Source organism: Setaria italica, chromosome III (assembly GCF_000263155.2).
Source record: "Setaria italica strain Yugu1 chromosome III, Setaria_italica_v2.0, whole genome shotgun sequence".
Classification (NCBI taxonomy): domain Eukaryota; kingdom Viridiplantae; phylum Streptophyta; class Magnoliopsida; order Poales; family Poaceae; genus Setaria; species Setaria italica.
The window spans coordinates 20,163,709-20,189,937 of NC_028452.1; the positions used below are offsets into that span (position 1 = coordinate 20,163,709).

The following is a 26,229-nucleotide window of genomic DNA, read 5'->3' on the forward strand; positions in this document are numbered from 1 at the left end:
ACCCCACCCCCCCACGTCCCCCTCCGCATGGCGCCGGTGATGGGGCTGAAGCGGCCGGCGGCGGCGGCGGCGGGTGCGGGGGCGGCGGCCGCGCAGACCGTCACGCTGCCCGCGGCGGCCGTGCGGGACGCCGTGCGCGCCGCCGTGCGGGAGGCCGAGGCCACGGCGCAGGCCACCGCCCCGGCCGCCAGGGTCCCGTCGCCCGCGGCGGTGCCGGCAGAGATCGCCAGGGACGGGGTGCTGTGCCTCGAGGAGGTCGACGGGAGGCGGTGGAGCTACGTGGTCGACGCCGCCGGCGCCGCGGTCAAGGCCAAGGGGAGGGCCTCCGTCGGGGCCGCCTTCAAGGCCGTCCCGCTCCAGTCCCCGCTACCGCCCGTAGAGGTGAGGCCCCCTTCTGCTACCGCCTTGGATCGCGGGGATTTGGGGCATTAGTGCCGATGGCCTGGTCTTGGATTTGGCTCCTGTGCCGATTGCTGTGCCTCTGCGGGTGACCGGTGACGGTGTGCTTCAACGAGCAGGAAGAAGGCTGTGGATTTTCCGGTGGTTTAGTGGCTTTGTGCGGGTTGTGGGGATAGGATGACTTGCTCGTGGTGGTTTTGAGGATGCGTGAATTTGCAGTTGGATTTGATGAGATATGGATGGGGATGCGTGAAATCATGGTTTAAGTGGAGTTTGGCGCATGCTAATTGCGCTCGTGTCTGGTTAATGTGGAACTCCCAATTTATTGTGGCAGATTGGATCTGTAATTATAGGCCGTGGTGTTGAATTTTTGGGAAAAAATGGTCGTTTTGTTTGCTGCCTCATAGCAATTTAGTTTACCCTCTCTGCTTTCAGTAAATTTGGTTTGGATTGAGTGGCTGTTTGCCTTTGAATTTGGTTTCCTCACGTTGTTAATCATGCATGGGCCAGTATGTGATTTTCGGTGAAGTATTTTCGAACCCAAGATTATCTAATTTAGGGAGACGCTGGTGTCTGATTCAAGCTAGTTGTTTGTTGGATGCTGCTTAGCCACACATTTTTCTTCTGATTGTGATCTTTTGGTGTTAACTGCCTCCCTTTGTTTTCAACTATAGAAGTATTGGATACAAGGAACAACCATAGTCGAGAATGATGAACTACAATATTGATTATATGTAAATTTTCTGCTGCAGGAAATAATGTCCTTTATAAGGTCATATGTTGTGCCTGAAGGCTTTCCACACAGTGTCACTCCTTCATATGTCCCATACATGTCATGGAGAGCATTGAAGGTATATTTTCATTACAGTATACTTGGTTTTGATGATCTGCCTGATTTTGAATGTGTTACTTATTGTACCTTTTTTTTTCTCTTTTCAGCACTTCTTTGGTGGAGCAATGGGTGTGTTTACAACAAGATCCCTTCTAAACTCTGTTGGAGTCTCCCAAAGCAGGGCTGTGCCTGGTGCTGTGGCAATCAACTGGATACTCAAGGCAAGTGTTTTCCTGGAAAAACTTACAAAGAGTGTTTTTAGTTGCTTTTCTTGTTTTCTGCGATATCTATCCAAATCATGTCCTACGAGAACAACAAAAGCATGCTAATGGCTAAGGAAAAAAGAGAACTCACAGGTCATAGTTGGTTGAAATATTTTAGATCCATTCAAACATATCTTCTGTTATTGCTGATGCCCTTCTTACATACATGGGTTCATTGATTTATTTTCGCTGCATTTATCCTGAACCTATAGTTATCAGCACTATTTTCTGATAGACGTATTGTTTTGCTGCTACAGGATGGGGCTGGGCGTGTTGGGAAGATGCTTTTTGCCCGCCAAGGGAAGAAATTTGACTATGACCTGAAGCAGGTATTTGTTTAGATTCAATGTGTGCCCTTCTGCACTCCTAATTTTTCTTCCATGCTAATGACTAACTGAAGTCAAAATTTACTACAGCTCCGCTTTTCTGGTGATCTCTTGATGGAGTTAGGAGCTGGGATAGAATTAGCTACTGCAGCTTTTCCACAACTTTTCCTACCAATGGCTTGCATAGCAAATGTTGTTAAGGTTTGTCCTATTAAATTGTCACAGCAAGTTCTTGCATCACTAATAATTTCAATTTGCCTTTACCTGCAAAAGTAGTGATGAAATATATCCTTTTTGTTTGACACATTTGCTCCATTCAGAATGTTGCTGCTGTCACTTCGACCTCCACTCGCACACCTATCTACAAGGCATATGCGAAAGGAGAAAATATTGGTGATGTCACTGCTAAAGGAGAAAGTGTTGGAAACATAGCTGATCTGGTAAATGTTCAGTATTTTTCAACTATTTTTGCTTATTATTTACAAGACATGCATCTTTCATCTGTTGCTGCCATCGTATTATTTTCACATTATTATATTATGGTTTCTCAACTGTTCAGTTTCTTTTTTCTTTCAATTTATAACGTTTCTTTTCTTTGCTGTTGTTTGTTTGTGAAGTTGGGAACTGGTTTGAGCATTCTAATCTCTAAAAGCAATCCATCACTGGTAACTTCATTTGCCTTCCTGTCTTGTGGATATCTCCTCAGTTCATATCACGAGGTTCGGTTTAACTCCTTCAGTTTGTTGCTCTTGAATAATCTTTTTGATAAAGTTCCTTGTAACCAAACTAATGTCATTTTTATTACCAGGTGCGATCTGTTGTATTGAATACTCTAAATAGGGCAAGATTCACTGTGGCTGTGGATTCTTTCATCAAGACTGGTATGTCAACATTATCTTTTTGAATCCTCATAATCAGATTTTTGTAGAAGTTCTGTGAAAAGAAATTAGTTAGTGTGTACTGCTGTATTGCTCAGAAATGATTAACTTAGGTGGCAAATTGTTCCAAATACACCAGCTATGTTTGTGAGAAGGAACTGGAATAATATTGATAGATATTTAGAGGGATCGCCGGATATCTGCATAATACTTGTGATTGAATTGCAGTATAGAATTACAATAATGGAACTACCATAACTTCCAGAGAGACGTAGTCTAAATAATCTATAATTCAGAGCTTGATTACATGCATTAAAGCTTGCAGTGTTTGGTTGCTAGTTGGCCTTTTACATGTCATGCAGCAGTCTGATATTGGGTCTTCAATTTTCTGATGCAGGGTATGTACCTACATTGAAAGATGGAAACTCACAAGAGACAGTATTTAATCCACCTTGGCGACATGAGCCAGTTGCAATAGGTTTGCACTCTGACCATATATTTCTTTCTGCAGGTCGAGTGCAGAATCTTTGTTAATCAATTTTGTTTCTTTACAGGATCAAGATTTGGGGAGGCATTTCAGGAACCTGCTTCGTTTATTGCTATAAAGCCTTTGTTTGAGGTACCATCTCGTTTGCTCCATTCAGTGTGTTGTCCTATGGAAAGTTTTCCAACATTTTTCGGTTGTTCATTTCCTTCTTTTAGTGTAATTAAAGATTGGTATGTAAAGTTGTCATGTGTTTTAATTGCAGGATGAGAGGTATATTGTTACATATAACCCAACAAAGGACAAGGTATATGCTTTGCTCAAGGACCAAGCAAAGCCGGATGACATTCTCAAAGCTGCTTTCCATGTGAGCAATGACTGTATTCACTACTTTGGCACCATCACACTGGTTAAGGTTGTTTGCATCTACTTATACTCTTCAACTATGTTCTGGTGTACAGGCACATGTGTTACTGCATTTTATCAATGCTTCACATGCTAACTTGAATGCAAGAAGGCGCATGAACTCCAACCGGTCATACCAGCATAATCCAGTGAACATGGACTTCATACCACACATTGAGGAGTCGTGCAAGATTGTAATGTCATCTTATGGAGTTTTCAAGAAGAAAGCAAGAGAACAGGTAAAACTCTGCCTTGCACTCTTGCTGAACTTCTAGAGAAGTAAAGCTTGACAAGAACCGCAGGATTGTAATTCTTGTAGCTAACAGCCTTTCTTTGCCCCCACAGGGATGGATAATGTCGGAATCACTTCTTAACCCTGGACGAGCGCGATTGTGTGGAGTAGTACCACAATGATCGAAGTCTTTTTCATTGATCATGATGAAGAGGATATGTTTTTTTTTTGCTTTCATACTTTGGAGTCCAGCCCTATATGTGAGTCAGCGAACCTCTAACAAAGTCAACAATCAGCTCAAGTACATAAAATGTATCAAATCATCACGAGCCCAAAAGGAAGAGTACTTGTACCTGGTCAGTTCTCTCTCCTGGAACCCAAAACTTTGTACATTTTTACTTGACATGCAGCCACAAATTTCCTTACCCGCTTGATATAACATGCAGGAGCATTTGATTACATCAGTTACCATGATAACACGCTCTGGCTGGGGCGTGCTGACTCATGCAGGACCATTGAAGGGGCTCCAAACTAACTGCGGAAGACCAACTAACAAACCTTTTTTGTATATTCGTTCGGTATTGTATAATGGAGACGGCTACCCTTCCTAATGTGACTGGACTTAGTGGTCATCGTCTGAGTTGTTTGACTGTTTGACAGTAAACTTTCCCCACTAACTTTGCGATACCTTGATTCTCTCCTCATTTCCCAAACATGAGGGGTTGTAAATGCCAGTTTTCGATAAAGAAGAGCTGTGTTTGATAACAGCATATCGTGCATGTTCTAGTTGTTTATGGCACATCCTCACTTTTGCAATGTGCGGCTGTACGAGTTGTTCTAGTGCGCGGCTGTGCTTTGTCTCTTTGAGCTAATGAGCTGGTCCTGTGTTTCGTTGTCATGTGTCCCCGTACTCATTTTTTTTGCATGGTGGTTACAGCAGTTTTTCTTGTTGTGCTACTTAGAGCAACTTCAATGGTCTATCCATTTTTACTCTCTCTATCTAAGTTGAAAAAAAATTCTCTCCATATTGAGTAGTCCGTTTTTACTCTTTATCTAAGTTGAAAAAAATTTCTCTCCATATTGAGTTCTATTTCCTACTCTTCAAATCCAATAGTTAATTTTCTCTCTAAAAATCTATATTCTCCGTCCACTCCAATCTCTCCATTTCGCACTCTCCATTTTGCACTATAACGGACTTTCCATTTCACACTCTCCATTTTGCACATTTGGCAAGCTAAATCTGCTTGCCAAGTTTGGAGAGTATGGAAGAGTATTTGGCAAGCCGGATGAGATGGCTATCCGGATAGCAACTCAGTCGGATCGTGATTTTTCAGCAAACTTGCTAAATTTTAGCTTGGAGAGGGAGATGGAGACGGTTGGAGTTGCTCTTAGGACTTGTTTGAGCTTCTGGTGAACTTCTCATGTATCTTTCGGTTTATATGGAAAGCTGATCATAGATTTTTGAATATTTTTTAGAAGTTATTGTTGGTTTTTTAAACCAAAAGCTAGTAGCACCTTAGATATTTCGTGTTATCTTTAGCTCACAAAATCTTGGACGATCACCATGTTCAGAGAACGATTAATCAAAGTTGCAGAAGTATAATGTTGATATATGAGGCCCGGCCTGGAACGAAGAGGCCTGGTCAGGAGCCTCAAAGAAACTTTGCAGAACTCACGCGTGAAAAGATTCGAAGCATGGCAACATCGCAATGAGACAAGCGAAGGATCAGATAGCATGGCAACATCGCAATGAGACAAGCGATGGAAAAACGGTCAGTTTTCAAGTCTTTCAGTTGAAGAACACGTCCATCACACATCTGCAAGACAGCCTCACCAGAGAATCTGGTATTACTACAACAACCGTTTGAAACATTAAACACAATTAAGCCCGAGCAACATGAGCTGCTGGGGCAACCGAGTGAATTAACTGCGTTCATTCGAAATGAAAAGCAAGTCTACAAGCTAGACAGCTAGGCCATATCTGCAGACACCGACGATTCTGGCGCTTGCTTCCCTCCCGGGTCTCACCAGAGCTTGCTGCTAGGCTCTTGCCCTCTTGTTGCTGCAATCTGGGCACTTGTAGTGCTTGATATGCTCAGCTCGAGCAGGTGTGATCTTGACACACTTCCCATGGTACCACCGTTCGCAACTGTCGCAGCAGATCCAGAACTCGTCCTTGCCGTCATTTGTTCCACAGGACCCACATAAGGTGTTATCACGTTCTTCCTCTTCTTCGTATTCTTCGCCACTCTCATCATCATCATCATCCTTGGGGGGTGCCGACCCTTTTGTTGCCTTCGAATGAGACTCGGGTCTTGATGGCTGAAACAGATAAAATCATCAGTGATGCTAATACTGAACGGCAGCATGATCATGATAAGTGTCTAAACTTACCATTTTCGAACTTGGTTTGTTGCTTTTACTGGTACTATTGGGGCCCTTCTCCTTGGTTTGTTTCTTGGCAACCCCAGTCACTACTTCAAATATTGTGGGCAAGTTATTTATCATGTTGAAGAGTCGCCTCCTGTTAGGAGAGAAACAAAAATACATGTTTTCAAACATCCATAGCAGCAGAAAACTGTATTCAAACAGATAGTAATCTGAATGCTCCGAACCAGTGGAACCCAGATAGCAGTATTGGAATCCATTACAAGAACCTGTCTATTGTTTACTTAAGAGCCCTTCGCATGATCAAAACCTGCTAAGCCACAGGTAAGCAACAGATTCCTTTTTCTACCAGTTATGTTTACCCCTTGGCCCTTGCGTATTTCACATCCATGTATTTTCCTAAAATCATATAATCACCAACACGTATTCCATTGTAGTAGTGCAAAAGGTAAATGTCCATTCTGGTAAGATCTATCAATCCACCTAGTAGATAACAAGATCTACAGTTTTTCAAGTAGTCAATTATTAGCTTCTCTCCCAAAAACAGATTTATGGAAGTGGAATGAATGCTCAACCCAATATACTCATATAACTAACCCCAAATGCATTACATAAACAATGTAACAAGCCAAACAAAGAATATTACAATCATATATTACATTTTATTCAGTCTCTTTTCTGTAAATGTGTAAAGTTTAAGTAACTTTCAATCACTTGCTACTGGTTCTTGATCAAGATGTTGGCAAAAACTGAAAATCTGTTAAGTTTAGTGTTTTCAATCCAAAGGAGGCTCATAAAAAATCCATCAAGCAACTTGAATACATATTTTCATGTTTGCCAACTAGCATAATGTTCAATCGTACACGCAAAAAAAATTGTTCAATTATAAAATCATCCTACAAAAATTCACAACTAAATGAAGCTAAAGAACCAAGTTGTCTTTGAGTACTCTGAAGTAAAGCAACAAGCTGCAAGCCTGCAACCCAGCAATAAATGTTTTGTACAGTAGTTGTGAATTCTGATGTCAAAAGGGAATAGCTTTGTTTGAACCAAGAGAGTCTTCCTTTTTCATTTTTCGCAAATGGTGCTTGAGTCCAGTGGCATAAATTTAAATTTTTAAAAAATCCACTACCAACAATTTTTCAACTCTTAGTTTCAGGTCATCAAAGTGTCACGACTAATGCACTTATGACTTATGCTGGATAATGAATCAAACCCAGAACTTAACCCTACATTTAGCTCCAACAGTGAAACAAAATTGTCAGCTCTTTGTTTGCCCCTAGAGTGCCACAAAACCAGTAACTTGCCTCTCAATGTTTCAGTTTAGTAGCAAATTTAGCAGTTCTCCAATATGTGATGCAACAGTATCAGGTGAAAAAAAATCAACGGTAACTTGCATGTTGCTGAAGTTTCAAGAAACACGTGGACTGTGGTCTTCCAAATTTCAATTTCCAAAATAATGGAAACAGAGAACTGCAGAGTACAAACTACAAACTACTACTTTCAGTGCAGCATGTTGTCCTAGAATCAATATGCACTCAATCCACCAAAGGTGAAAATGTTAGTAGTAGGTTTATCACCAAACTTCTTCCATGCTATAACAATTTTACTATCCCTTTTCAGTATAAAAAAAGTAATGGTAAAGGTGTGAACTGGATACTGTGTTGGTAAAGGTGTGAACTTCTTCCGTGCTATAACAATTTTACTACAAGAACCAGGAGGATATAATAAAGCAGTGTTGTCTAAGCAGTAGCTGCACTTGGCAGTCAGGCTGTAGACCAGTGCTAGTTAGGTGGTATGGAATCACCAAGCATTTAAGCGAGCTAGGTGGCGAAAAGGAAGAAATAAAACCAGACTATAGGGATATAATGAACTAAGAATAGATAAGTAATCTCAGAACAGTGGCAATCAAATGTATTCCTGCGCTATAAAAACCATAGAAGTGAAACGGAAAGACTACATGTTAGTGAATAAACTGTTCCATGTTCTTTATATGTTATTCAGGGCATGCTCTATCTGAAACCTATGGTATGCATCTAATACCTATTTTTTCTTAAAAGAATGATAACAAACACATGGAAGAAGCACTGAGCCCCCAAGACTCCAGTGCAAGTGCTCTACTTTTTTCAAGCAAGAGAGGTGTAGTTAAGAGAGGCCATCCAAACAAAGAAATCACTTAAAGTGGCCTGCTAATTAGGGCCTACATCCTCTTATAGCGCACCCTGGTTGGCACTCACTGCCTTCTATCTTCCCACTACTGTGGTAGCCGTCCCCTCAATCACTCCACTATTTCACCTTGTTTCATGGCTTCAGATCTGATGATACCTCTAACCACTTCCTAATTGGCAGCACCATTCCTTCCTGATCCCTAGTGCCTAGTGACCATAGATGTGCTCTCATGGCCGCCGCCTCCCCTTTATCCTCTACTCTCTGTTGGTTAGTCCATCTCCATGAGGCCTTTCCCCCAAATGTATCAACAGCATGAGCACACGTTCAACTGGCTCATAGTTGCTGACACCTTCTTAGGCCTCTCCATATGCATACCTCAATTCTTGGGACCACTGGGCTCCCAGTGCTAATGATGCTGCTCGTCACAGTATCACAGCCAAGCTTGTTACCAAACAATACCCAGTACACATGTTAGTTTACATTATTCAAAATGTCCTAGCAAACAACATTCTATTGATTTGGATTGTAATTCTTGCAATTTTTTGTAATCCAAACAGTGGAACTGCAGGCCAATTTCAGCTCTTCTTTTTTTTTTGTTCCCCCCCTGAAAGAGGCCAATTTCAACTCAACTCTGATATTTGAATTGATGCACAAAGTAAACAAAGGATCAAACTGATCCTTAACAAAGGAGAAATCACAATGAAAATTTTCAAACGGGTGAGACTTGGGAGTCACAAGTTAGCGATGATGAATTTCATTTTGCAAGTCTTTCATATTTGTCGGTCAACACTACAGACCTGGATGAAATTTGTGCAGATGTAGCAAATAGACGACACAAAACCATAGATATACAAATTAAGTCCAAAGGACACTGCAATGTTCAAATGTCTGGAATCGTTACCTGGCCTCTTTGTCAAACCCAAACCGGGCCGCAAAGTAGAATGCAACAGCTAGTAACCAGGAATCGCTGTGAACGGCAACTAGTGCCAACCAATCCTTCTCATTCATGCCGTCCCTCGCAAAGTTTATTCCCAATGCTGGTTCAGGGATCTCCGGAGGAACTTCCTCCGCCGGCAAAGTTACTTCCCATGTTTCATTGGGGTAACCATAAAGGCATAAATTTTCCTTTTCTGTTCAAAATAGGCAAATTAGTAGATACAAGAAGACTCATGTGTTGTATTACTTGGTAATTTACTCAGTGAAGTGCAAGAACATGCAAAAAATTGCTACTCTTGCAAGAAAAAGCTACATTGGCTGCACTAAAAGACAAGATAAAAGGAGGTTTTGCTGGTTTCACAAAACATACAGTACTTAATTCTGACCCAAGATTGCATTTATGGACTATGGTAGAAACAGCCAAAAACCCAACAAAATAAAAAAAAGAAATAGCAACCGTGGCTAATATGGAGACTTGCCAGCACCAGAAACTGGAACTTTCCAAAAATCCTACATTTTCCACTGAAGGCCACCAAGAGTAAAAAGTTGAGCTAACCAATGCATGAGAACCGCAAAATCCTTGCGAATTCGAGGATTCCATCCAACCTTGCGCTCAATCTACACTTACAATCTCTCACCACACTCGAACCCATTACGTCATTTACCGAAACCACAACGCGATGACCAGTATAGTGCTCCCATTCCCGACTAGCAAATTCACCAAATTTAGCTTCAGAACACCAAGCACAGCAAACGAGCGCCCGAACCCTAACACCCACGAGACTGTCGGCGGCCCCAAACCCTACACCCGAGGAGATCGAGCAGACTCACCGGGGTCGCAGAGCTGGTAGAACTTCTCCACATCTGCGCAAACCACCAAAGCAAGCAACGCGTCAGCACCAGCGCAGCCGCCAGATAGGCAGGCGAAATCCGGAGCACAGGGAGCGAGCGGCGGGTAGCATACCGGTGGTGAGGGCCTTGATCATGCCCGCGCGGCGGCCGCGGAAGTCGCGGAAGACCTCCTCCGCGGTGCGGGCGGAGTAGTGCGCGCCGGCGCCGGGGTCCATTTAGGGTTCCGGCGAGGAGGAGGCGGCGGCGGAGACGAGGGGAGGAGGGGTGTGTGAAGGCGAGGAGGTGGGAGGAGGAGACAGGGTCGCAGAGTCGCAGGAGGGGTGAGGTTTTATTTGGGAGAAAGTTGTGGGCATTTCTGGGAGATTTGAGCCCGTCGTTTTTTTTCTTTACCCAAGTGACTGAGTATGTCACCATTTCTTTTCCCAAGCAAATTTTAATCGTCACCAATTATATATTTGCATTTGCCTGGTGTATTTCAAGGAAACCAATTTGCACTTTTTTATTATGTTTACGTTGAAAGCTGTGGAAGCTTTGAGAGGGTTTAGGCGGGCATGATTATCAAGGCTAAACTTTTTTATCAGCAGTTGTACCCTTTGTTTCTTGAAGGTTTTTTTGCCCTCTAATTTGTTCTCCATGTTGTAATTTTCCTCTATGTTCTGTTCATTTTTATGGGATTTCTAACTGTCCATTTTTCTTGAAGCTTCGCTAGAAATCTTCGTGTCTATTGATTTTACTCTAGGTTTATGTTCATGCTCCTCAATTATAGAGTTTTATGAATTACTATATGCACTTCTGTAGTCTGACTGTAATTTTTTTACATAATTTAGCGTAACATAGCTGACTAGTAGCAAAGAGAGTATCTGTCTATTTTCCTAGAGAAAAATGATGTGTGCATGTGAACATAATGATGTTGATTACAAATAAAAACACATATACTCCAATTTTTTTCCCAGGATTATTAAAAACTATGCATAACACTATGGAAAAATCAAAGATTTGATTTTATACCAGCACGGTCATCTATTAATTGCATTGAAAACAAATGAAGATAATACATCTCATCACTTCATAGCAAATGAAATACACCCGTAATAAAACTAAAAGCAACAAGGAGCATCAAGTGAAAACCATCACATGTATCGCATTTACTCCTTCCGTTTCAAAATATAGTTCGTTTTAGATAGATTGATGAAGGATAAGAGTACCCACAGGTCCTCACTAACCAGGATACTGGTCGGCCCTAACAGGGAGGCCCGCTCGATCACGCCGTGCAGGCCAAGGCATGAAGATACGTGGAGCACAAGTCCAGAGACAGGGCGAATGGACTATACCCAGATATCACGGGATACTTGTTGTAAACTGATTCATATTGATTTCCATGTAACAACCAACTAGACTTATATCCTATCCGATTGTAACCCTAGGTCGTCAACCTGTATAAGGCGGCTAGGGACGCCTCCCGAGAGCATCTAACCTCAACTCTTCGCATCCCATACCAGCAATAAAATTCACCAGAACACAAGACGTAGTTTATTACTCTCCGGAGGTCTAAACCTGTCTAAACTTTGCGCTCTTGTGTTACCATTCAAGCTCTTGCGATCTCCCCCACCTTCAACTCTACACTGGGTAAGTTCCTGGTGGACCGCCGGTCACTAAATCTGACAGCTGGCGCGCCAGGTATCCCCAGCGAGCTCGATGGCATCCCACCCCCCGCGTCATCTTCCCCAAGAGTATGAAGGACTTTCTCACCAACCCGATCCAGCTCCGCTTTACCAGCATGCTGGTGGACTCCGACTCCGTCGCCTCCATCACCGACTCGGTGTCCGCCGTCAGCTCGGCATCCGTCGGATCTGCATCGACGGAGCAAGGTCTCCACCTGAGAATCATCACGCCGCTTGCCCAGCAGATTGGCGATCTCTCTCTCAGAGAGGATCCCGTGCATCCTCGCGGCAACCCGCCCACTCACACCTTCCGATCTAATTGCGGGGCTAGATCGCATCAGCAACACCATTGGTGAGTGCATCAACCTCTCCGAGACGGCACTACGCCCTAGAAGGTTGATGACGTGCCTTCCCCGCGCCCCTTTTAGTCTCAAGAACTCGGCTGCCGAGCTTTCTGAAAAACTCGCGCAGTTGTTCCAGATCCAATCTGAAGACCCACTCAAGCCCACCCAGTTTTTGGACTGTGATGAACATCCAACACCTGTGGCGCTTCTATCCTTAGGACCTAAAAGCTATGTCCTCTCTTTAAACTTTCTCATATTGAATAAATAAAACCCTAAAGGTTCTTTGCGAACCTACTACCTTATCGCTTTCTTAGCCGAACTCTTAATCACGTTCGGGGACTGTGCGACCTGTTCGACAGACCACACCCTCACCTTTACGCTCAGAGGCTTCCCCGCTACGCGCCGACTTCCGGGTCCCAACTTTTCTTCTACCCCTCTCAAGGTTGTGCGACTAACTCGTGTGGACAACGTCCTAGCATGCGAAACCTAAACAACCTTGCGTTCGCCCCCTTTACAAGCTCGAGATCCGCTCTCAAAAGAGTGCTAGCTAGGCAAGGCTAGGCGCTTAGCGGCTACAGGCCTAAGCCACATGGCGTCTGGTCAAACATACTAGGAGGAAAAGAGTTTTGTCTATACATAAGTTAATCAGCAAGTTTTCTTGCCCCATGCCACAGAATGATACATTTTATAGTTTTTTCATTACAGGTCCAGTTCCTTAACTACTTCCTCCACGGCTTGTCGATATTGCTCGGCCAGCTCTGGGAGGTTACCATCATTAAAGTCCTCGGCAACGCCCGTTGTTCTGACGTGTTCCATGGCCAACCGGGGAAAATGCGTCTTTAGAAGCGTCATGACATTCTTGGCGCACCCTATGATGGTCTCCTTCGTCAAGGCCTTCAGCCGAGTTGGCGCATGCTTCAACTCGGTCACGAACCAAGCTAAGGCATATATTCAATTAAATATTTTACGGCTTTCGTATATCTCCATACATCTCGACCTTTTCTCCATGTCTCTATGACTTTCGCCGACCATCTTGGTCACGCCCCGACTGCTCATACAGCTTGGTCTGTCCACAACCGTGCAGACGGGGCTGGACCCTAGCGCACATTTTCGATTTTCCGCACAGTTCTGACTACTTTGTCACTTGTCCGCCTCTCTTAACGGTTGCTAAAGTACTTGGGTAGCACACGCTTTAATCCGTGAAACCTTGACTCATCTTGTGATGCCCCGTCTACAAACTTGAGATCCGCTCTCAGCAGACTGCTGACTAAGTAAGGCTAGGTGCTTAAACGTAACATGCTAACTAACCGAAGAAATTACATAGCCTACATAAGCGGGACGCGCAAGGATTTATTATACGCTGAATAAAACTCCGAGTTATTCAATTATTTAATACTCTACATTATGCTACATAATCTTTGTATTATCCTTTTATAGCTCCGAAACTACTCGACGTGCCTCCCGTTACACGGTCAATTTTTCTAGCTCAGGGCGGGAGGCGACTTGGCGTGGTTCCTTGGCTCTTCCAGTCCTCGTGCTCGGGAGCTGGGCCTATATTTGTATCCTTTTTACGACAGAAATAATACATTAGACTCTTGATCATTAGACCGATTACTTTAATCGCTTCAGCAGTCGTATAGCCTAACGCATTTGGTCATACACATGTGGAAGCTTCAATTTTTCTTCTTTTTTGAGCACTGCGCAGCCTCTCCATCACTATGACGACCGCACATCTTCAGCCAAGTACATTACAAATCAGGTTCCTGTTCGACTCCACATCGCTTGGGAGCTCGAGGGATAAGGATACCCACGGGTCCCACCGACTAGGATACTAGTCAGCCCTAACAGGTGGACCCGTCCGACCACGCCGTGCAGGCCAAGGTATGAAGATACGTGGAGCATAAGTTCGGACGCCGAGCGAACGGATTCTACCCAAATATTACGGGATACTTGTTGTAAACCGATTATGATTGCTTTCCATGTAACAACCGACTAGGATTATATTCTATTACATTGTAACCCTAGGTTGTCAGCCTATATTAGACGGCTAGGGACGCCTCCCGAGGGCATCTAACCTCAACTCTTCACATCCCATACCAGCAATAGAATCCATCAGAACACATGATGTAGGATATTTTTCTCCGAAGGTTCGAACCTGCGTAAACCTTGCATCCTTGTGTTACCATTCAAGCTCTTCGTCTTGCAATCTTCCCCTCCTACAAATTTACCACCTAGGTAACCCTGATGGACTGCTGGTCACTAAATCTGACAATAAATTTTACTATGCACTTAAATATATATAATTATATTTAGATACATAGGAAAATCTATTCATCTAGAAAGATCAAAATAATCCATATTTTCAAACGGAAGGAGTACAAAGATTTTGCAAAACCTTCAATTGTCAGGTAGTAGAGCAGAGTGTGGGAAGGAGACGCGCCCTCGTGCGTTTGCGTGCATTCCTGCCAAGAAAGCAACCGTAAAAACCGAACACCCGCGACAGCCACTGAGCCGCGAGGGGGTGGATATGGCAGCCCTTGCCGCCCACCACCACCGCCTCTATTCCTCCTCCGCCGCGGCTCCAGCTCCTGGCCGCCGCCTCCGCTTCTCCCCGCGTCCTTCTTCCCATGGCCGTTTCAGCTCCAGAGCCGCGGCCCGCGTCCTCACGCGCGCCTCGGGCGGCGGCGGCGGCACCAGCACCAGCAGCGCGGCGGCCCCACCCGCCGCGGCGGCGACGACGGCGTCGTTGTCCCTGGAGGAGCTGCGCCGGGGCTGCACCACCTGGACGTGGCGCGGGATGCGCGTGAACTACCTCGCCAGGGGGCAGGGCCCGCCAATCCTGCTCGTCCACGGCTTCGGCGCCTCCGTCGCGCACTGGCGCAGGTGAGCGGGCCTTGGCTTCCTGCCTTCCTTAGATCTTTCTGATGAAATCTGAGCTATCTCGTGATCGGCGGTGCACGCGCGCGATATGCTCGACCGATGAACTAGCCGAGAGCTTGTGCAGCGATCACTAATTGCTCAGCTCGTTGGTAGGAACATTGGGGTGTTGTCTGAATCCTACACCGTCTACGCGATCGATTTGCTGGGTTTCGGCGCCTCGGACAAGCCTCCTGGGTTTTCTTACACGATGGAGACATGGGCTGAGGTGAGTGTGCTTTCAGTCTCATATATACATGAACAGAGACGTACTACTTGATGTTTGAACGGAGTTGATCTCACAAGATTTGCTTAAGATATCTAGCTTCAAAAGAACAACTTCTCATGTAAAGAAAACCATTGGTGCACGTGCTGTATCAAGCAGTTAATCCTGGACTTCTTGGAGGAGGTCGTGAAGAGGCCCACGGTGCTCGTAGGCAATTCTGTCGGGAGCCTCGCATGCGTCATTGCTGCTGCAGGTTCCAATCCGCCAATATCTTGTAAATTGTAATCCTCTCTCTGCAAACTCGGTAATTATGATATTTAATTAGTTTGCCTTGTGCTAACGATGAGCAGAGTCTAACAGAGACGTTGTTCGGGGCCTTGTGCTGCTGAACTGTGCTGGTGGCATGAACAACAAGGCGATCGTCGATGACTGGAGGATCAAGTTGCTCCTGCCTCTGCTCTGGCTGATCGACTTCCTGCTGAAGCAACGGCCGATAGCATCGGCACTGTTCGAGCGGGTGAAAGGCAGGCATGTTGATCTGCACTACAGTTCCCTCTGGTCTGACATGTTGGCACTTACACTGCTCTGTGGCAATCTGAACTGAACAGGGACAATCTGAAGGATATCTTGCTCTCTGTTTACGGGAACAAAGACGCCGTGGACGACGAATTAGTCGAGGTAAGGGTATCTCCTACTCCTAATGCTCCGTCTGTTCTTCAGAAATCAGTTATCAGCTATGCAAGAATTCATGACTTGGGATCACTGAATCAGTGGGTTAAACTGATGAACTGCTGCTCTATCCATCCCCATTGGCATTGGCTTTGGCCGAAGTCTCACATGCCAGTGATAAGTAAACTGAGTGGAGAACACTAAAGCTCAAACGACAGAGTGACTACACTGAATCGTTGATTTCTGACGCTTTTTCCCCCTTTTGAAACGGAGATCATAAGGGGACCGGCTGACACGGAGGGCGCCCTGGACGCGTTCGTGTCGACGGTGACGGGCCCGCCGGGGCCGAGCCCGATCGCGCTGATGCCGCGGCTGGCCGACGTGCCCGTGCTGGTGCTGTGGGGCGACCGGGACCCCTTCACCCCGATCGACGGGCCCGTGGGGAAGTTCTTCTCGAAGCTGCCGTCCGAGCTCCCCAACGTGACGCTCCACATGCTGGAGGGCGTCGGCCACTGCCCGCACGACGACCGGCCGGACCTCGTCCACAACAGGCTGCTCCCGTGGCTCGACGGCCTCCCGCCGCCCGCGGCCGAGGCGGCCGGCGCTGCGGCGGTCTAGTCGCCGATGTCCTGTAGTGGTGCAGACGCTGGATGTGCATGAGAGATGATCTTTGTTTCGCTTCGACGCATGTTCTTCACTGAAATTCTGTATTTTTCTCTTTTGGTGGAGAAAGCTTAACGAGATTTTGATCCGGGCCCGCGCTTCGTATTGTACGCACGGCCCAACATGAGTTTAGGCGGCGGCCACTTTTTGGGTTCTTTTGGTCTGTACCAGAAACAAACTCAGGTTCTTAGCCCACTTGATCGACCGACCGGGCTAGATTTCCGCTCGACCGGGCTGAATCCATCCTCCCTCCTCGCGGGAACCTCTTTGTCATGGGCCAGAAAGCTCGCGACGGGCCGATTTGACAGCCAAACCGATCTTTTTCTCCACCGAGAAAATCAAGAGCTTTCATTCCCATTCATGTGTGTGTGTCCTAGCTCCTAGTCTTGGAGAGGCAAGTACCCGAAAAAAAAAAACAGCTTTCAGTTGGAGTTGATGTTGCCATATGCTCCAAGATACAGATTCTAGATCAGACGTCCCTTTTCATGGACAAGAGATGTGCTCATCTAGAGATGTTGACCTACCACACTATGTCACCAGCATTTTTCAAACTAGCGACACCTGTACTCTCTCGTTCTTTGAACAGCGAAAAGTATACTCGGTCCAGCACCGTCCTCTGGATGCCGGCTTCCACCGCAGGCAGCTGATGGTGGAATCCTTTCACGGCCAATGAGACACGGCAGTCCACGCACGTCAGACCCACAAGTCGATCAGCTGGGGAGAAATTAAAAGTCAACCTCACAAGTCATCTGGCGCCGGTCAACGACTAGTCTAAGGTCCACGCATAAGCATGGGCGTCAAACGCCGGAGACCACACAGGCATCGCACGATTCGCAATCAGTGTGGACGATCGGTCTCGGCCCCGCGCACGCGCGCAGCTAGCGTCAATCTGCTAGCGTAGTAATGATGCATCGATCGGCCGTCGGGCCTGTGCAATAAGTTGGGGGCCGCCGCCGGCGGTGGCGGCGAGCCGGCGAGAGCGGCCTCACCGCCGGTAATAACTGCCAGTTATGGGATCAGCACGGCCCACCGGCCGGCCGGTCGATCCGTCGCCGGCCATGCATGCATGGGAACAGCTGGAACGGGGAGGAGTAACTGGAGCAGAGAGGCGAAGCTATTGCACATTTATGCACGCGTCATGTACCCACCTCGCCGATGGAATTCAATGCATATCCTCCTGGAGTAGTATCATGGTTTTGCTAGAGGAAAAAGTCAGCCGTTTGTTTTAGGAACAGAATGATCTATCACATTCTCACGTCTCACTTTTTATTTGGTTTTGGAAATAGAATAGATTGATTTGTCACTATCTCATTCTTCACAAGCACATAATTAGCTTAACAATGAGAGATGGTTTAATCTCACCAAAATTCATGGCATAACCCCAGAGCGGGCCATTCCATTCTAGATGAAGTGATTTCTTGAACCAAACAAACCGTAACCTACATCTTGCTACGATAAAATGGTACCGGTCTTCCCCTTTGCAAATGTATGACGTTTTAGACATGACATGTTTCTAATATGCAATTTCTGTAACTTTTAAATAATCCCATACAATATTAATTGAATTTTTACACAACAGAATATAAATTGTAAAAATTCCATATTAGTTAGGGGATTCGTAGTAGTCATGAGAATATTTTTGCAAGATGAATCAATTGATATGATGTGACCACATGATCAATCTAGGTACTTTTTCCTAATTTAATGGTCAAAGTTAGAAACATTTAATTGTGCACCCTATGGATGCATACACTAGGAACAGAGGGAGTAACTTTGGCAGGAGATAAATTGATCTAAAAAAAGTGCATAAGTTATGTGTAGTATGATAGATCACATAAATAAATAATTTGGGATATATTACTTCGGTAGAGGTAGGAGAAGAAGAGAGGAAAAGGTAGAAGAAATTAAAAAGAGGAAGAATATGCATGAAGAGTAAGACAGGAGCTCATTACCCCCCACCCCCCACCCCCACCCCCAGGGGCGTGCCTAACCTCTACCTCCACCATTGACCACATCGAACTATTCAAATCAAAATAGGAAAAAGTGCTAAAAATTGCAAGACTTGTTCTTTTGCGATTATTTTTCATAGCTAGAACACTATGAACCACTCCCTCATATTGCAAATAAGTGACATTTTAGATAATGTCGGTGTTTAGACCCGACAACCTACCGAGGAGGGTGCTCGAGGTAGTGTTTTGGTTAGTGGGGCTCGTCGAGATCAGGAGCTCGAAGGTAAACGCACACACACGATTTAGACAGGTTCGGGATGCTGAATAGCGTAAGACCCTATGTCTTGTGTGTTGGTTGGATTGAATTGCTTTGGAGGAAGTCCCTGCCTCACCTTATATTGCCGGGGTAGGGTTACAGGTCGGTTGATTACAAGAATACTAGTCGGATTCGACTAGACGAGTTCTACTCTTATTGCTACGAGTACTTTTCCTAATCCTCAACTAGTTCCTGTCTTGCCACGTAGACTACACCATCCTGCACCATAGTCTCCATGTCAGACACGTCTCGGTGTCCAACCCCATGTTTAGGACTGTCCAAAACCTTCTAGTGGGTCTATAGATGTACTTATGACAAGCTGCCGAGTACTTTTTAGTCAAATGCAGCAATTCTGAGTACTTTTGTAGATTCTAAGCTCTTCGAGTGCTTCATCTGGTTGAATCTTCAAAGGGACCCGAAAACTGCCATGCGGCTAGAATGTGCTCAAGCCTCATTTAACTTAGTCTTGTATCTTTCAACCTTGAATTTTATATGGAAGTGAGACGAAAATCACACTCCATATGGAGTAGCCCCCGAGCCTTAGGTTGAACCGAAGAATCAGTCTGAGGGCCAATCTATAATTTGCATCACTTTTCCCTTAAAACCCAAAGAATTTTTTTTTTGTCGATGGACATGTGGCACACAACCCCTGAGCTTTTTACCGACTAGTTTGGTGGGTATAAGGGTCAACCTCTGGTTAAGGTGACTGTCTTTGAAAGGAAAACTTATCTCTTCCAAAAATAGAGGTAACTGCCAACTAGTTGTCGCGAAATCCGCGAATCCGTTAAACCTTAATATTGCTTTATTCACGCTGCTGTTACTGCACCACGGTTATAAATAACGGAGGAAATCATCCCTTTCGTTTCACCTTTGCCAACTGCCTTTCCAACTCCCACGCCTTAGGCCCAGCGCCGCCGCTGCCTGATCTTTCGAGCGCTAGTGTCACCGCTCCCACCACTTAGCCCCCGAGTATATGCGACAGAAGAAACTTGTGACATCAAGGATGGGGAGAAAAACTGCTGCATTCGAGGCGGTTGAGGGTGAGAAGCAAAAATGTATGACAAGAAGAAGGAGCCGCAGTTGCCGGTGCCCAAGTACGGGAAGATGGATTAGACTGCACCGCCAACTCCCGCTTGTGCTTGGAAGCAGTCATCTCTGAAGGAGGAGGAGATCAAGTCCCTTGTGGCTGCCAATCTGCTCCAAGATCAAGACTTCATCAATTGGAGATCCGCCTACGACAACCTGTGGTCATTAGAGGAATACCCTGATGAAATGGTAATCTTTGCTCACTTCATCAAGTGTGGTCTAGCATTGCTAGCATCTGATTTTTTCCGAGGCATGCTGAAGTATTATAAGTTGGAGCTAGTTCATCTGAACCCCAACGGTATTCTGCACACTGCTATTTTTGTGCACCTCTATGAAGCTTTCTTAGGGATCAGGCCTCACTTCCAACTATTTCAGAAATTTTCCCGTGTGAAGCCACAACCGAAGAGGAAGCACACCAAGTAGTCAGAGGTGCCGTTATCCAAATGCGGGAGAAGCTTAGCAGCCTGTACTTGGATTATGAGCTGATAGATTCAATTGCCGGATGGAAGGAGAAATGGTGCTACATTGGCAACCACGATCCCAAAGTACCCAAGCTGACAGGACATCGCCCCACTTGGAACAACCGATGGTTGGATGAGCCAACTCATGGAGATTGCCTTCAACTATCCAAGCTCCTGGACGGAATATCCAAACTGAAGTGAAGGAGTGACTGGAGTTGGAGTAGCTTTCAGTTTCATGAAGCGGCGAATCCAGCCCTTGCATCAGCGATGCCCCTGGGGCTACAAATACTTTGGTGTCAATGACCTGTCTAGACTGTCTCCTAAGGAACTCAACACAGAGGAAATTATGGCGAGGTTGAGGCGGATGTTCAAGAATGTGGGCGAGATCCCCACCATTGTGCAAGAATTCTATGCTGCCAACCCGCTAAAGCTTGTAAGTACCTATTACCGTAGCCCCCGAGTACTTATTTTTGTAGCGTTTGGATGTACTAACTTGTCTTTCTTTGCTAGAAGATGTCAGCTTGTACTTAGCCGCTCCTCCTCCTCCCGGATTGGAAGATATTTGTGAAGCTGCTCCTCACATACATATGGCGGAGAGCACTAAGAGTGATGATGAGGAGGAGGAAGTACTCGAGGCCTTCAGCGGCTCTAGTTCTAATGCTGCGGAGAACTTTGAAATTAAGGCCCAGCCATCTGATAAGGTCGGGTCATCCTCTGGATCGATAAAGCTTGAAGCTGATGAAAATCTTGAATCTGTAATTCCTCCGCCGCCAAAGAAGAAGGGGTCCACTGCTGCAAAGCGGGCCGTAAAGAAGTCTGTCACCGCAGAAGATGTGCCTCCCGCGGTAATTACTTATGAGGAAGGACAAGATCCTAAGGGCCGTGTACTCCTGGTAGGAGACTCCAATATCACCACCGTGTCTACTCAAGATGACATCGGTGGTTTGTAGATACTCGAACCAGCAACAAATGCTTAAAGGGCGGCTGCTCTGGCTGCGCCAGACAGGTTGCTGGCTATTGAGGAGGTGATCACCATTGATGATGATTCAGAGCCTCCTACTGCTAAGGTGGACCCTGCCAGCGCAAGAACTACTCGAAGAACAGAGGCGGTGGCTGAGGCTGGCAATTATCATGCTGCGGCCATTCAAGCCGCACCAAAGAAATTGTTTCTGACCATCAAGCCGCTGGCGCCTGACTGGAGAACCCTCTTTGAAGTTGAGGAGATCCACAAGGTATGTCTTGCAGCTCCTTTGAGTACTAATTGTAGCCCATGATCAACTTGTTGTGTCTCTGAAATCCTCTGACGTGGACCTTGGAGGGCCTAGCTTGAGGCCCGTGACTGATGGCAGTAGCCACTCGGTACAGGACGTCTCCCCGGTCCAAGCAAGTCTGCAGCCCGAGGAACACCCTGCGACAACAAGCAATCCAAGTGTTGTGTCTCTTGTAGAAGCATTGATGCAAGATGTTATATCGTCTTTGACTGACGTTGTAGTGCCAGCCCCCGAGCAACAAATATCTGAGGAAGTGGCGGTGACTACCTCTGGCACCGTGGCTACACTCGTAGCCCCCGAGCCAGAGGCGGAAATTGAGACGGTGACAGTGTTGGGAATTATGGCTGCCGACGTGTCTACCGAGTTGGGTTCGTCAACAAGTCTTGCCATGGTTCCACTCAGTACAACGGATTTTGAAGCTCACGTGGATCCCCTAGCGGCTCGAGAAATTAGTCTTGAAGATATCCAGCTGATCGACGACCCTTTGCTAAACATGGACATGGTAGCTGGAATGATGGAGATGCACCGTCGTATCGGTGCCTACGCAGAGGTATGCTTGATCTAGCTTCTTCCATTACTTGTAATTAGTACCCATGCCTTGATATGAGTACTTATTCTATGGCGCAGGATGTCATCAAATGCTCCCACCGGAAATCTCAGATGCTTCAAGGCTATGGGGACTCAGTACTCCATGCTGAGGCCCTTAAAAAGGAACTTGCCAAGGAGAGGGAGTACTCCTCCTGACTACTGATGAAGTACGATGGAGCTGCTACTGAGTATCGTAGCCGCATCCAGCAGCTTGAGGAGGAGAAAGACCGTCTCAAGGGGCGGAATAAGTCATTGAACTAGCAAATCACAGGTAATTGCTCTCCTCATTGGATTTCAAGTACTGATTCTGTTTGTAATACTAATCCTTTTTGTGTATTATTTGTGTAGTGCTTTAAAAGTCAGAAGAAGATCTCCAGGGACAAGTCAATAATCAGAAGAATGCTTACTACCGGGTGATAGATCAACATGATAAGCTGGTATCAAGATATGAGAACCTGGAGCATCACCAGAAGAAAGAGAGAAAAATGCGTGAAGATGGTGAAGTTGACTTGGTCAATGCCATGAAAACCATCCAGGAGCGTGAGTCTGAGCTGGAAGCTGCAAAAATTGCTTTGAAGGAGATATCTGAAGCAGCCCAGCCAATAGCGGATATGGTGGAGCCTCCAGTTGAGGGTGTAGAGCCCTGCCCGCTGATTGAAGTGCTCAAGGACTTGCCAACGAAATTCACCAACTACACTCAGAAGATGATGAAATCTGTCTCCAAGCAACTACTAAGCTTCGTTAAGTCCTTATATCCTCAAGCTGATCTGACTCCTGTTGCGGAGGATATAAAAGAGGATTGCTCGGACGAACTTGTTATTACAAGCTGATGAAATCTGTCTCCAAGCAACTACTGAGCTTCGTTAAGTCCTTATATCCTCAAGCTGATCTGGCTCCTGTTGCGGAGGGTATAGAAGAGGATTGCTCGGACGAACTTGTTATTACAAGCCGTGACTAGACAGATTTGTCTGGTGGATAGTATCTCAGGTAGTTTAGTTAACTCCTAAGGTACAAATGGCTTCTAGTCTGCAAGCTGCTAAGGGACAGATTTGTCCAATGAGTTAACTAACTCGTGAAATTTACTGCAGACTCTCTTTTGCAAGCCGCGATTGGAAAATTTACTGCAGACTCTCTTTTGCAAGCCGCGATTGGAAAATTTTGTCCAGTGAGTTGAGTAACTCATAAAAATTTTGTAGACTTGTTATTATAAGCTGCATTTGAGCAATTTTGCCCGGGGAGCTGAATAGCTCTGCGAACTTGCTTCTACAAATCGTAATTCGGTAGAAATAAGTAGTCGAATTACGACAAAAAATATGACTGCTTTATTTAATTGTAATTCTACAACTAGGACAGATGGCCGATGTACATGAATATGTAAATCAAAATTTAGGGATAAAATCGATAGAGTTGCTTGATGTTCCACATGTTGTTGACGTCTTCACCAGAGAGATGTTGGAGCCTATACGACCCAGGTCCAGTGACCTTGGAGATGATGGACGATCCCTCCCATGGTGAGTTTAGCTTGTGCAGCCCCTTGGTGTCTTAGATATGCTTGAGAACCATATCGCCTATATTGAATGAACATTCTTTGGTGTTGCGATCATGATAGCGGTGGATTTCTTCAAGATATCTTGCAGACTGAACGAGTGCTGCACAACGAGATTCTTCGAGGCTATCTAAGTCTAGACGCCTTGTTTCTTCTGCTGCGCCCTTCTCGTATTGCTCGACTGTTGGAGATTTCCACATGACGTCGGTAGGAAGGACAGCTTCAGATCCGTAGACCAGGAAGTAGGGCGATTGCCCTGTAGGCTTGCATGGCTGGATACGGAGCCCCCAGAGGATATTAGGTAGTTCTTTGAGCCACTTGCCCCTTTCGTGTTTCTGATATCATGCAACCTTTTCTTGAGGGCTTCCAGTACCATCCCATTGGTGCGCTTAACCTAGCCATTGGCCTGTGGATGAGCGACAGAGATGTACCGGATGTCGATCCCACTATTCTCGCAATATTCTCAGAACTCGTGATTGTTGAAGTTGAAGCCCAGGTTTGTGATAATGCAATTGGGAAAGCCGTAGCGGTGGACAATTTCGTCGAGGAAGTCGAGTACTCTGTCTAACTTTGGGCAGGTTACAGGTTTCACCTCGATCCAGTTGGTAAACTTGTCAATTGCCACAAGTACTTGGTTCAACCCTCCAGGCATCATGGGCAGTGGGCCAATCATGTTGAGCCTCCAGCATGCGAAGGGCCAAGAGGGTGGTATGGTGATCAGCGTGTAGGTAGGGACATGCTGTTGCTTGGTGAAGAACTGGCATCCTTGACATCGGCGGACTAGTTCCTTGGCGTCAGCGAGCTCTGTAGGCCAATAGAAACCTGCTCTGAAGGCTTTTCCCACGATCGTGGGTGAGGATGTGAGGTATCCGCTAATGCCTTTGTGGATCTCCTCCGGTATGTCCTTGCCATCTTGACGTGAGACGCACTTCATGAGTACTCATGATAATGCACCTCTTCTGTAAAGCTTGTCTCCGACTAGAACATAGTTCTTGCTGCGTTGTAAGACTTGCGCTGCCTCGGTCTTGTTTGACGGTAGTTTTGCTCTTTGATGTAGTCGATGAAGGGAACTCTCCAGTCTTCGTCAATCATCATAACCTCCCGATCTAGTATGGTAGGACCTCGATCAGTGGTCTTTGATGGTGCCAACTCTGATATGGATGGCTTGTGTAGCTCATGTACAAAAACCCCTGCTGGAACTTGAGCACGAGTAGATCTAAGCTTGGATAGGACATCTGCGGCAATGTTGTTGTCACGAATTACATGGTGGAATTCCAAACTAGAGAATTTGTTCTCTAGCTTGCATACTTCTAGGCAATATGCATCCATGTTCTTCTTGTGACTATCCTACTCATCGTTGACTTGATTGATCACCACTAGTGAGTCGTCGTAGATGAACAACCGCTTGATTCCTAGCGAGACTGCCAGGCGGAGCCCGTGCAGAAGCGTTTCGTATTCAGCTTCATTGTTGAATACTCCCCAAAAGATTTGCAGTTCGTATTTGAGTTGTTCGCCTTTGGGAGATATCAAGGGTACTCTTGCACCGGCACCTTCGAGGTTGAGTGATCCGTCGAAATACATGACCCAATGCTCTGGACGTTCTGCTAGCATTGGTAGTTATTTTTTTCCGTCATTCTACCATGAAATCGATTAGTGCCTGGGACTTGATTGCAGTCCTCAACTTGAATTTTAGGGACAATGCTTTGAATTCTACCGCCCATTTGGATATTCTTCCTGTTGCATCCCGATTGTGGAGAATTTCTCCAAGAGGGAAATCTGCGATGACAAAGATGTTGTGCTTCTGGAAGTAGTGTCATAGTCTCCACGAGGTGAGTAGTATTGCGTATAGCAACTTCTGGACTAACGGGTATCTGGTCTTGGATCTGACAACACCTCACTGACGAAGTAAACGGGCCTCTATATTTTGTATACATGTCCTGGTTTTGGTCTTTCAACCACGATCGCCGTGCTGACGACGTTAGTAGTCGCGGTGATGTAAAGCAGCAAGTCTTCATTGGAGTTTGGCGCTGTGAGGATTGGTGGCTTTGAAAGGAAGTCCTTTAATTGTTGTAGGGACTGATCTGCCTCCTCGGTCCACTGGAATGTCTTTCCACTTGAGTAATTTGAAGAAGGGTAGGCCCCATTCCCAAGCATTGAGATGAATCTGTTAAGGGCCACCATGCATCCAATCAGCTTTTGTACACCCTTGATGCCTGAAGGGGCATGCATGTCATTGATGCCTGAAGGGGCATGCATGTCGGTGATGGTGGGGATCTTCTCAGGGTTAGCTTCAATCCCTCGGTGACTAATGATGAACCCGAGTAGTTTCCCGTAGGGTACGCCAAAGACGCACTTTGTCGGGTTGAGCT

General features: G+C 45.8%; 3 protein-coding genes and 1 long non-coding RNA gene across 7 annotated transcripts; 3 read left to right on the plus strand and 1 right to left on the minus strand.

Moving 5' to 3' along the window:
- Positions 1 to 4,598, plus strand: LOC101764030 (protein root UVB sensitive 6). 3 transcript variants are annotated; one of them, XM_004961999.1, is made up of 14 exons: positions 28 to 381; positions 1,152 to 1,250; positions 1,339 to 1,452; positions 1,752 to 1,823; positions 1,911 to 2,021; positions 2,141 to 2,260; positions 2,438 to 2,539; positions 2,629 to 2,701; positions 3,096 to 3,176; positions 3,253 to 3,317; positions 3,448 to 3,549; positions 3,644 to 3,826; positions 3,933 to 4,175; positions 4,266 to 4,598. In XM_004961999.1, exons 1-13 carry the CDS (start codon positions 28 to 30, stop codon positions 3,999 to 4,001), a joined length of 1,545 nt encoding a protein of 514 aa, XP_004962056.1. In that variant the 3' UTR covers positions 4,002 to 4,175; positions 4,266 to 4,598. The 3 variants fall into 3 exon arrangements, with proteins under 3 accessions (XP_022680923.1, XP_004962055.1, XP_004962056.1); XM_004961998.3 differs by having other exon boundaries at positions 3 to 381; positions 2,141 to 2,539; XM_022825188.1 differs by lacking the exon at positions 4,266 to 4,598 and having other exon boundaries at positions 1 to 381; positions 2,141 to 2,539; positions 3,933 to 4,179.
- Positions 4,599 to 5,555: 957 nt separating this feature from the next.
- On the minus strand, positions 5,556 to 10,467 carry LOC101765375 (PHD finger protein ALFIN-LIKE 5). The gene is made up of 5 exons (XM_004962002.4): positions 10,277 to 10,467; positions 10,144 to 10,176; positions 9,278 to 9,506; positions 6,214 to 6,343; positions 5,556 to 6,141 (listed from the first exon to the last, which is right to left on the minus strand). Exons 1-5 carry the CDS (start codon positions 10,377 to 10,379, stop codon positions 5,860 to 5,862), a joined length of 777 nt encoding a protein of 258 aa, XP_004962059.1. The 5' UTR covers positions 10,380 to 10,467; the 3' UTR covers positions 5,556 to 5,859.
- Positions 10,468 to 14,626: 4,159 nt separating this feature from the next.
- On the plus strand, positions 14,627 to 16,797 carry LOC101764701 (pheophytinase, chloroplastic). Of its 2 annotated transcripts, none has more exons than XM_022825088.1 (6): positions 14,627 to 15,052; positions 15,203 to 15,314; positions 15,471 to 15,592; positions 15,672 to 15,839; positions 15,920 to 15,989; positions 16,254 to 16,797. In XM_022825088.1, exons 1-6 carry the CDS (start codon positions 14,697 to 14,699, stop codon positions 16,596 to 16,598), a joined length of 1,173 nt encoding a protein of 390 aa, XP_022680823.1. In that variant the 5' UTR covers positions 14,627 to 14,696; the 3' UTR covers positions 16,599 to 16,797. The 2 variants fall into 2 exon arrangements, with proteins under 2 accessions (XP_022680823.1, XP_004962058.1); XM_004962001.4 differs by having other exon boundaries at positions 14,629 to 15,052; positions 15,471 to 15,564; positions 15,662 to 15,839.
- A 5,258-nt stretch (positions 16,798 to 22,055) lies between these two features.
- LOC111256594 lies at positions 22,056 to 23,238 on the plus strand. The gene is made up of 3 exons (XR_002676643.1): positions 22,056 to 22,276; positions 22,354 to 22,585; positions 22,663 to 23,238. It is a non-coding gene; the product is annotated as an uncharacterized LOC111256594 (long non-coding RNA).
- Positions 23,239 to 26,229: the final 2,991 nt, after the last annotated feature.